The sequence below is a fragment of the Falco biarmicus genome, chromosome 8 (assembly GCF_023638135.1).
Source record: "Falco biarmicus isolate bFalBia1 chromosome 8, bFalBia1.pri, whole genome shotgun sequence".
Lineage (NCBI taxonomy): Eukaryota > Metazoa > Chordata > Aves > Falconiformes > Falconidae > Falco > Falco biarmicus.
The window spans coordinates 56,160,088-56,171,057 of record NC_079295.1 but is presented as its reverse complement, the minus strand read 5'-3'; the positions used below and the strand labels follow the sequence as shown (position 1 = coordinate 56,171,057).

At 53.9% G+C, this 10,970-nt stretch overlaps 1 protein-coding gene across 1 annotated transcript in view; it reads left to right on the top strand.

Annotated features, from left to right (window-relative positions):
* Positions 1 to 1,057: 1,057 nt before the first annotated feature.
* Positions 1,058 to 10,970, top strand: part of NSD1 (nuclear receptor binding SET domain protein 1) — a 65,974-nt gene continuing 56,061 nt past the window's right edge. Inside the window, 3 exon segments of the mRNA XM_056349456.1 lie at positions 1,058 to 1,212; positions 1,425 to 1,969; positions 1,971 to 2,123. Coding sequence (XP_056205431.1) covers positions 1,445 to 1,969; positions 1,971 to 2,123 — 678 coding nt within the window. The 5' untranslated portion in view covers positions 1,058 to 1,212; positions 1,425 to 1,444.

Below are 10,970 nucleotides of genomic sequence, written 5' to 3'. Positions count from 1 at the left end.
CGGGGGCCCCTGGCCGGCCGAGGTGGGGTGGCGGGGCGCTGATGGCGGCCCGGCCCGGAGGAGCGGGCGAGAGCGGGGCCGGCTGCGCGCCGCTCGGCGGCGGGGAGGGCGGGCGGGGAGCGCGGCGCTCGCTGTCCGGGAGCGGCGGAGCCCGGCGAGGACAGCCAGGCCGTGGGCACCCGGGCGCCGCTCCCCGGCGGGCGAGGCGAGCCGAGGCGAGGCGAGGCACGGCACGGCACGGCGAGCCCCGCGGAGGGCGACGGCCCGGCACGCCGGTGCGCGGGAGGGCGCCGGGGGGAGCGCGGCCGGGGCGCCGGGCCCAGCCCGCGGGGCGCGGCGGACAATGGCAGGGGGTAACCCGAGCCCGGCGGGGGCGGGCGGCAGCCCGCGCCCCCCACCCCGCTGACCGCCCGCTGGGACAGGGGCCGGGGCCAGGGCCGAGGCGGGGCGGGTGGCCCGCACCGCCGGGCAGGAGGCGCCGCCCGCCTGGTGCCCCGCCGGGGCGCAGGGCCCGGCCGACTCCATTTTGTTGGCGCCCGCTCAGCCGCCGCTCGCAGGCCCGCGGCCTGCCCGCCGGCCCCGCGGCCGACTAGGCCGGGGGAGGAGGGGGGAAGGCGGCGGCGGCGGCCGGCCGGGGCGCGGGGACCCGCAGGTGAGGCGCGGCCGGGCCGCCCCGTCCCGCCCCGTCCCGTCGTGGCGGGGCCGCCCGATGCCCCCCCCCGCCCCCGCCTAAGATGGAGGTGGGGGCGGCGGGCCCGAGGGCGCGGGGCCGACCGGGCCGGGCCGGGCCGCGGCGGGGAGCGGGGCCGCGGCGGGGCAAGGCCGGGCCTTGGGGCGGCCGGTGGCGTCGGGGTGCGCCGGGGGGGGGCAGCAGTGAGCGCCCCCTCCCCCACCCCCCCCCCCCCCAGGCGGGCAGCGCGCGGGGGAGGAGGGGGGGGGGGGCCCGCTGTGTGTGGGGGGGGGCGGGGTGGGGGGGCCCCCGCGCGGGCGCGCGCTGATTGGCCGCCGCCGAACCCCAAGAGCGGCCGCGGGGGGCGCGCGCGCAGGCGCGGGGCGCGCGCCGGCGGGATGGCGGCGGCGGGCGCGCGCATGCGGGGGAGGGAGGAGGGAGGCGGCGGAGGAGCGCTGGCGGGGCCTGGCCGGGCCAGGTCGGCGCGTCTCCTTCTCGGCCCGTACCGGGGGCAGGCGGCGAGCCGGCCGCGGCGGCCGCAGGTGAGCGGCGCCCCGCGGGGCGTCGTCGTCGGGCGAGACGGGCGGCCCGCGGCCCGGCGGGCTAGTGTCGGGCGACGGGCCGCGGCCTGGGCCTAGCGCGGCGGCGACGGCAGCGTCGGCCCGCGCGGGGCCGGCGGAGCGGAGCGGGCCCCCGGGCGCGGCTGCCATTTTGCGGCGGCGGCCGGGCTGACCCCATTGTGCTGTGCCCGCAGGTGGATGCCCGCGGCCCGGCATGGAGCAGGCCTGCGAAGTGAGCCGGCGCAGCTGCCTCGTCCCCTTCGGCACCTCGCTGGCGGCCGCCGAGGCCAAGGGCGGCCCCTTCGGCGAGGGCCGCGGCGCCGAGCCGCCCGCCATGCAGCTGGCCGCCGCCAAGCCCGTCTACGGCCAGGACCCCTCGTCCTGCTACATCCCGCTGCGCCGGCTGCAGGACCTGGCCTCTATGATCAACGCTGAGTACCTCGGCGGCGCCGCCGACGGGGCTGAGGCCTTGCCCGACCCCGGCTCGCCGTCCCCCCGCCTCCCCGCAGCGCAGGACCCGGCGGCCGGCGCCGACGGACCCGGCCCGGCGGCCGACGCGCCCCGAGGGGCCCTGGCGTTCCCCTTGCTCCTGCGGGACGGCGGAGAGGAGGCGGAGGAGGGCGCCGAGACGCCGGAGGAGGAGGAGGAGGACGACGACGACGACGAGGACGACGAGGAGGAAGAGGAGGAGGCGGCGGCGGACGGGGAGGAGGAGGCGGCGGCCGAGCCCGGCTCGCGGGGGCCGCGGCCGCCCTGGGCCGCAGCAGGGCCCCGCCAGCCCGCTGCCGCCCCGCTTGCAGCCGGCTGAGCTGATGCCGACGGCGGCGCCGGACGGCGGCCCCGGGGAGAAGCTGGAGCCGTCCGCCACCGGCGCGGCGGCCGCCCTGCAGCTCGTAAGCACCGGCGGGGCGCGGGCGGGCGGCGGGGTGGGGTGGGGGGGCGCGCCGGGCGGAGGGCCGCGGCCGCTGCCATTTTGCGGCGGAGGCCGGCGGGGCCGGCCCGGGCGCCCTCGCAGCCGGCACCCTCGAGGGCGGGCAGCCATCTTGCCGAGGGGACCCTGCCGAGGCGCGGGGGGGGGCGGGCGGCCCCGGGGCCGCGGGCTGTCAGCGGGCTGTGCCGCGCACCTGTGCCCGCCGCGGCTCCCGGGAGGGACAGGCACCGGCCCTCCGCCCGCGGGCAGCCGATCGCGGCGAAGTTGCGTGGAGTGGGCTGTCCGTGTCCCGTCCCCCACCCCGTTACAGGCGTGGGGTTCTGTGTTTTTTTGGGGTTTTGTTTTGTTTTGTTTTTTGAGCGTGCTGGGGCTGACGCAGGCAGGAGGAGAGCTTTCCCTTCTCCTGCCTGCACGGGTTTAACGCTGTCAGACGGCCCTTTGTCTGGCCCGGCTTGAGGTGCCCAAGCCGTGATACCTCGGCGATGGCCAGGGAGGGGCTGTGTCACGGCCTGACACACCTCACGGGCAGGAAACCGTGCCTCTCATGCGGGCTGGCTTTTTTTTTTTTTCCTTTCTAATTTCTCTACACTCAAAATTCCTTTACTTTGCTTTCTAATACGCTTAATAAGAAGCAGAGCGGCTTGAACTTTCAGACTTCTGAGTTAGATGCGTTCAGCTTTTTTACATAAAGTTCTTTTGAATGGAGGCATAATTTTTTGGATGCTTTGCAGCTTGACTGTTTGCACACACGTTTATTTCTTGCAGTTCGGTAGTTTTAATGTGCATTTCTTAAATATGTTTTTGCAAACTTCAGGTTTCTTACTGCGGGATGCTCGGGGTTTTAAGTATTACTCGATGCAGGGTGTGAAAATTAACTGGTGACAGCACTGACACCGAAACCATCTCACTTTCTTTACTTTCAGTAGAGCCACTGATGCCCGACAGATGCTGCTGGTGCATGCAGCACCTGGGGAGAAACACTTGCTTTCTCCGGTGTTCATTTGGGAACATGCCATGTTCCTGCTGTGTGCCCCGGGAGCAGTTGTCACGGAGTGCCCATGGACGGAATCATTTCAGGAAGATGCTGATAGCTGCTTAATTTGCTTGTGGTGCAGTTAGGCTCAGCTCTGGCTCTGGGTAGCTGATCATCTTGAGTGTTCTTTGGGAAGAATCCGTCTCCTTGTGGATACTCGGTCTTTAGTCTTTGGGGGTTAAGACGCTGCTGTGGGTCTGAGGTTTGTGCATCTACTTAGCTTTGTTTTGCAGAGCAAAGCAGCGATCTCTCAGCAGACATGTGCTCGGTGATGCGGTTGTGGGAGGGTCTCACTTTGTAAACAGAAGCTAGCAGAGGTACTTTCACAACATTTGCCTTTGCTATCAGTGGCTTTACTATGTGCTGCACAGAACTGCAGCTTGTATGATGACAAAACTGTCTTGGGTGTTTGAGGCTGTTATTTGAATATGCAACGAGGGGTTGACTTCACTAGCATTGCCTTCCTGTCTGCTCTAGTACAAGGTTAGCCTTGCTGAATTGTTTTGGTGACTTAAAAGCATAGCTGTGTTCAGAAAAAAAAATGCAAAGAAGAAAAGTATTTTTTTAGGCAGCCTTGGATCGTTTTTGAGTCTTGCATTCTTCCCTTAGGAAGTGTGGGTTGTCCAGGCGGTCCTTCATTTTAGCCCTGCTGTTTGTGGGATGGGAAGAGATAGGGATTTGTCTCTGTGCCAAGTTACCATTGAGGCAGTTAGAATCTTTTAATTGTTGAACATGACATAGTAGCTAGAAATAACCAGGCTTGCTCCTCAGATCATGTATTCATGCAGGCGTTTAATTCTAGTCTCGTTTGTATTTGAGTAACCGGAATTCACTTTTTTTGAGAGACTGCTAAAACTTAAAACAAAAACCCACCCCAAATCAACAATCACCAATGCCCAGGAGTCTGCACTGTTATTTTCAACGTGGCTTGTCATGGCTGCACTAATTTTTCAGATATCACCTTTACTCAACCTGATGATGGGGCTCTTCCACCTTACAGCAAGACTTTCTCAGAGCCTTTAATTTTTGAAACTCAGGACTTTGAGTATGCCCACTGCTGCTCAAACAGCCTGTGTCTCGATAAGAGGAAAGTGTGACAAGGGGAAAGTGTGCGTGTATCTCAGACCTCCGTATCTGCCCCTTGTAAGTTTAGAATTTTTCACTAGATCATTGGAAATTGGCTTTGAAAAGGCTGATTTCCAAAATGTCAAGAGTGCTTCCAGCAGAAGGGCCAGCATTTGGTTTAGTCTTTAGTGGAATGCAAAGTCCAGCATTTAAGTAATGCCTCTAGGTAGGAGGGATGGTGGCAGGTATTGTTTTGCATGGGGATTTGTTAATGGCCCTGTCATCTGTTGCACTCAGACAGGGCCCCAAACGGGCCAGAGGTTGCTCAGGTAGCATTCAGTTGTAAAGAGGGATGTGCATATTCGGAAGTGAAGTTATTTTAAGTGTCAAGTTAATCTTAATTAAGGTTGACTGAAGTTCTACATACTCCAAACAGCTACTGACAGATTCTGTGTTGGAGACAAGGAAATTATAGCAGTGGTTCTTGGGTCTTGTTTCTGCTCCAGAACTGACAATACAGTGACTGCTGGCTTATTTCCTTGTTCACACGTTGGGTTATTACCACTTAAATTGAAACGGGAAGTAATTTTTTAATCTGTTTATTCTTTACCATCTTGACATGAGCTTGTCTTTAGCGCTGTTGTAGAGCTCCTGGACAGCATTTTGTGGAGCTGGAGGGAGCATGGGCCCAGGCTCCAGCACTGGGGAGGGTGGGTGCAGCCATGTAAGGTCTGAGTACTGTAGTTCTTGCTTGAACTCGGTTGCTGAGGAATTGGAGCAGGTGGACTTGTTCCTGGCAGAACTCTCATGCTGAAATTTTTGCTTTTTTTGTGTATCTTTTGGTGCCATGTAACTTGGTTTTCACTTTGCCATTTTGTTGGTTTTTAATTGCTACCCGCATAGTATGTTAGAGTCATTTGGTTTGCCAAGTTGGGCACCGGGAAGCAGAGAGTTCTTGGTTTCAAGTATATCTGTGCCACTTTTTGTGCTTGTATGTTACACGCTGTAGCTGTAGGACCCTGGGTTACGCATGCACAAGCAGTTTTTTCTACAGGGCCCTAATGGCTTCAGGCTGCGGGACGTGCTGAGCTTGCGTGAGGCATTTGCTCAGTGTTGCTTTTTGTTCTTCTCGTACTATTTCCTTGTTGTCTAGCTCCACACTGTAGAGTGTGATGGTTGGGTAACGGCAGTGAGGAAGTGAAGCACAGGGGAATCCAGAGCCAGATCTTTCAGCGCTAAGGATGGCTACTTCCAGTGGCTGGGTGTAAGGAATGAGTAGGGCGTGTGTATAGAGCTCCTGAAAGGTTTTTGCTTTACCAGAACTACACCATATTTTACATGTTAAAAGTACTGAGGGCCAGCGAAGTCCTCTCTTTTAAGCCTAGAATTAATCCGTGATGAACTTGAGTTCCATTGCAATCTGCAGCTCTGGGAAACAACTCTCATTATAAAATGTTTGTGTCCCTATGTGAGAGTTACTCTGGGCTTTCGTTTATTAACTGACATGTCTAGTGCCATTTCTCTCTTTGCTAAAAATAAAATAAGGGAACCAATGCCACGTGATACTTGCTAGTCCTGTAAATATTTCTGAAAGAATCTCCTACTACAGACTGTTGATTTGAGGTGTAACTAACTACTGGTAACGTTATATCCCTGAGATACAATAGGCATGGCGGTGGCTTGTTTGAGCAGGGAACATAAATTTCCTCAGCCAGTTGACATCTTCCTGGTGAGAAGATTAATTCTGTGGCAGTCTGTGCTTCCAGCAGGCATGGTCTCCCTCTGTGTGCACCTGGTAAGAACAGGCTTTGGGTGTACTGCTGTCGCTGTGTGTCTGATCTTGTGCACTCCCTTCTTTGCCACTAAGGTTTACACTGTTTGGAAGATGTTATTTTTTTTCTCGGAAAAGAGCACATAGCTGGATCTTACCTGGTTGTGCAGTCTGCTGGCATGCACTGGGCCCCTGTACTGAAGGACATCTGTGTCTTGAATAGTTCTAAACTTACCTGCAAGGGACTTCAGCTGTGGTAGGCATCCAGAGCAGTGGATATTTCCACAGTTAGGGCAGTGTCCTAGGCTGTGTTACTGCTCAGCCGTAAATTTTTGAGGTCCTTAATGACTTTTGGTGCTTTCATGATGTGACAGTACTGCATTGCCTCTTTGCCTTGGTGGTGTGAGCGGGTGTTAACATGCTGCCCCAGCAGGACTGTGTACCCTAGGTGTAAGGAGCAGCTCGCTTTGAGTGATGGCAATTTTTTGAACAGTTTGTAGGATCTAGAGCTCTTCTGCACAGCGGATTGGGTCTATGAAAGTATGGATGTGCTGGCTACCTGTCATGCCATGTGAAATTTGAGTGATTGATGCCTTTGCAGTTCGTGTGGGGCCATACAGCTCTCAAGCTGAACATACCTGTCTGAAATCGCAAAACTAGAGGTGTTTCTTGCAGTTTGGACAGTCTTGAAGGCAAGGTTTTGCTGAATGTAATGGTATAAACCTGTATGTCGCTTCTGCTTTCTCTATTTAAACTTACTTTTAAAGCTAGGGTAAGAGAGACTTCATTCAAGCAATGTCCTGGTTAACCTACTCTCTGCAGTCATAAATACTTTCACGTCTCTAGTGAAGACTAGAGGAGTGTAGACTTCACTGGGCTATTAAGCAGTGCAGTTCTACTCTATACAGCGTGGCACGCTTAGTATGTCACCTGCTACTGTTACAGGAAAAAATGGCCAACAGTAGCAACAAAACTGGCTTTTACAGGTGCTTTTTTTAGGATGTATGCTGCCTCTCGAGGCCTGTGACCTGTTCTGACTGTCTTTGTATTTACTGGCTGGTGTGATACCTTTTGGAAAAGTGCGTTTCCCAGGACTTGAACCTTTTTTTTCCAAGAAATCTTACATTGATGAGGGTACAGTGATTCTAGTTCTGCTGTTGCAGCTTCTTCTAAGCCCTTGTTAAAATCAATGGTAGCGGCTCAGTTTGCTGTAGCAGTAGTGTTTGTCTTCAGGGCAACACACTTCTGTTTTGCGTGAAGTCGGGGATTTGTTGATTGCCTCTTGCAGTGTAGCAGCTTCTTGTTGCACCTCATTGCACCCGGTTCCCAGAAGTGGGGTTAAACTGTGTGATGTGTAACAATTACTAGGTTGTATCATATTTTTTTTAATTTCCTCATGTTAAGTGAACAAATCTGTAGCTCACTGAAGAGGTGTCTTCAACTCTGAAAATGATTAACAAGCTACTTGAGCCCCCCCCCCCAGTAGTATGTTTCAAGTTATAATTGGGACAGTATTTCCTAAAAAGACATTCTTAACTTAAAAACCAGTGTTATGGGTGATGATCAATTTTGTCTAGTTGCTTAGAATATGCCTCTTGTTTTTCTTGCCTGTGACTGATAGCTTCTTGTATGTAGTAATTTTGATTGTTTTTTTCCAGTTATTTGCTCTGGCATTTAGACAGGCACAGGGAATAGAAGCACCTGAAGAAACAAACTCAATCCTAGCAGGGGGGCTTTCCCTGTGAATTTTTAAAAAAATAATAATAATAAAGTTAATGCCATTTTTAATACCAGAAAAATATGACCCATGTTTTGTTCTGTCTGCACAGAGCCATCTGTGCTGTGCAATGCAGTTTTTGCTCGGTAAAATGGGAGTTAAATCCTTTATGTTGGGTAAGACATTGCCAGGATTTCCAAGTTAATGGGTGGAAAAGGTCTGTAAGAGAGTCTGCTTTGAATTAGAGCAGCAGTTTTCAACCTCTATTGATTTGTGGACCCCTAAACACTTCCCAGGTGCAGACTCTTGTCTAGTGAATTTAGACCTATCAACAATAGCCTTGCTTGCTTTCATATAATTTCATGGCATCAGAGTATTTTTTTGCAGCTGAAAGTTTGCAGACCACTGAGTTACAGAACACGTTGCTCATGTTAGTTGCAATGTTTGACCTGTGTGAATTTTGTGTTGAGTCAAGTGTAATGTTGCATTTGTGCTGTGGGTCGCTTCTGGAGCAGGCAGGGCTGCCATCTCCTGCCTGACTGGCTGTCCTGTGTTGGGAGAAGGGGTGATAAAAGTTGCAGTTTGCTTTGCTGAAATAGTTGCTGGAAGTTGTGTTACATTGGGGTGAGTGCAGTGTTACCAGTTAAGGTCAAGCTGGTGTGGGAAACTGCAAGGTGTGGTGGTGACATCAAAGAAATGGTTTGGCACTAGTAAAAGGGTTTAGGGCTTCTCAGTGTGCGGTGGGACAGGATTGTGCCTGGGCACTGGAGTTGCTCTACCAGTGCTCTGGGAAGGGCTGCAAAGAGCAATTCATGGTTTAGCCTGTGGGGAGGTCAGTCAGGCACAGGTAGTTTCTGGGTTTGGAGATGCTTGAGCATAGTCCTTGCAGTTGTGCCTGGGGATTATAGGGGCCTTCTTGCTAAGTGTGCAAGGTTTCTCAGTGGTGCAGGATTGGGGTGCCAGCGGGGAGCATTAGCAAGGCCACATGCAGCACACAGATGTGTGTTTGGGCTCCTCTCAGCGAGTAGCTGCAGCAAGGGAGTGGAATGGTAGCACCAAGGAGTTCGGCATGCCTGCAGAGTTGTGGTGCTGTGCAGAGACAGACTGGAAAGTGGAGAGTTGGGTGTCTCACTGGTACAGTCCTGGGTAGGAGCATGGGTGTTGCTTTGGCTGACCTGAGTGGATGCTCCTGGCTGCAGCACCCAGGGGAGGGGAGGATGCTGCTGTGGATTGGAGGCAGAGGCTGACACTGCTGGCAGGTGCCAGCTGAAGTTCTCTGTTCTTGTTAAATGAGAAATCTGGTTTCGGTGTGGCTGCTCACAGTAGCTTTGCAGCAGTGATTAAATGTGCAATAGCGATAAAGATTGACTTGGTGCACATCCATCTCTTGTGTCCAGAAGCACTGATGAAGCTAGGAGGAATTTCAGCAGTGTTGCTTTGCCTCTATTGAAGGATGGAGAAGCGCTCGTTAAAGTTGACATGTTGGCTTTCTGTGGTTACCATTAAGATTGCATCAAGATTTATCTCATCTGGGTCTTTGGAAAAATGGGAAAAAGAAATTGAGAGAAAAGTCCTTGTGTATCATCTGTCTTTCCCAGCACTCATGAGGGTAGGTCTGGCCATGGCTGGTTCTGTCTCTAGCACAGCCAGAGCAGCAGGTTTGTACTGAGCTGACCCACTCAGCTCGTTGCCGGGTTTGGTGGTAGCTTCAGCTGTGAGGGAGCTGCACAAGCTGTAAATGGATGGTTTGTCTGACAGTCAGCGGCATCGGCTTGGGTGCTGAGCTGCTGCTGTGGCTCTGCGTGAAGCGGCAGGTGGAAGGGGCAGCACTAGTGATGTGGGAAAGGGAGCGGGGCCGGGAGTGCCGTTAGTGACTGAGCCACAGGGAAAGGGCAACGCATCTCCAGTCCTGCAGGCTTCCCCCTGTCCCTCTCCATGTCCCTCTCCATCCTCTTCCTCGGGGGGGTGGGGTGGGTGGGTGCAGGTGGGTGAAGTGCTGTGGTAGGGAGCAGCAGGGTTGCTAAGCAAAGCTTTGTGCAAGTTCTCGATAGGGAGCTTGTTCCATGGGTTACATCCAGTATGGGATAGCTGCGATTGCTGTGGGAGATGTCACATTCACGCTGCTGTGGTCTTCAGGAAAAAGTTTTATAGGTAATAAAATACCAGTGTAACTCATAAGAACTTTCTAGACACTCATCACAACTAATGCATTGGGGACTTTTTTTTAATTTATTTCTGGACATGCAGAAATTCACTTCAGAGTGTGAGAAACCAGAAGTGTTGAGTTGGATAGAGCAATCCAACAGTATCGCATACTAGCCAAAGGATGGGGTGCCTTTTGGTTTGCTATTTTTTAGGAAAAAGTGAACAGATAATATCTTGCACAGTAATATCTCAGCACACTGGATTCCTCCAGCTTTTTTCAGCTCCTGTAGGGCCTCTGGTGCTGAGCATGCCACGAGGCTCTTGCCCTGGGCCCTGCTCGAAGGTTCCACGTTCCTCCAGTCTGGGAGGAGTGTGTTCGTGACTTTTCCTCCCACTGTTGGTGGAAAGATAGAAACCTGGCTGTTGCCTCATGCAAGAAGGGCAAGGAGCAGGGTGGTTATCTCACTTTTAGTAGTTTCTCTGTTCACCCTGATGTTACTTTGTTGTTCGATTTTTCCCAAGCACCTATTCAGACTTCTTACTATTTTGGCTAATGTGGCAGTCTCCCACAGATTTCTAAATAGCAGTGAAACAAGTCCGATTCTTCTTAATTTTAGTTGGCTGTCCTCTCACAGTATATGTGGGGGTATGTTTAGGAAGCTGGATGTGCAGCATAAAGATTAGGAAGCCTCTCTGAAGCATAAGTTTGCAGGACCTGATGGTAGAAGCATGAACCTCCCTCAGGGCATGGCTCTAAGTGTGAATAGATACAAACAAATAAATAAGTACAAGGTAAGTTTATTGCACTGCTAGTGTTCAGAACTTCAGATTGCATTTTTGGTAGGGATTCATCAAAAGCAGCTGAAATCTTAAATGCAAATTAAAACTTAATTTTATGTGAACAGAACATGTACAATTTTTTGTTTTGGAAAAATGGTTCAGTTGGACAGGGAGAATGTGCATGCTGAATACCACCTCATTTTGAGGAGGTTATGGTCTTTTGTAAGTGGCATCTTTGCATTTGGGCTAACAAAGTGGGATTGTACCTTCACCTTCTGTGCACGATCCATAATTTCTG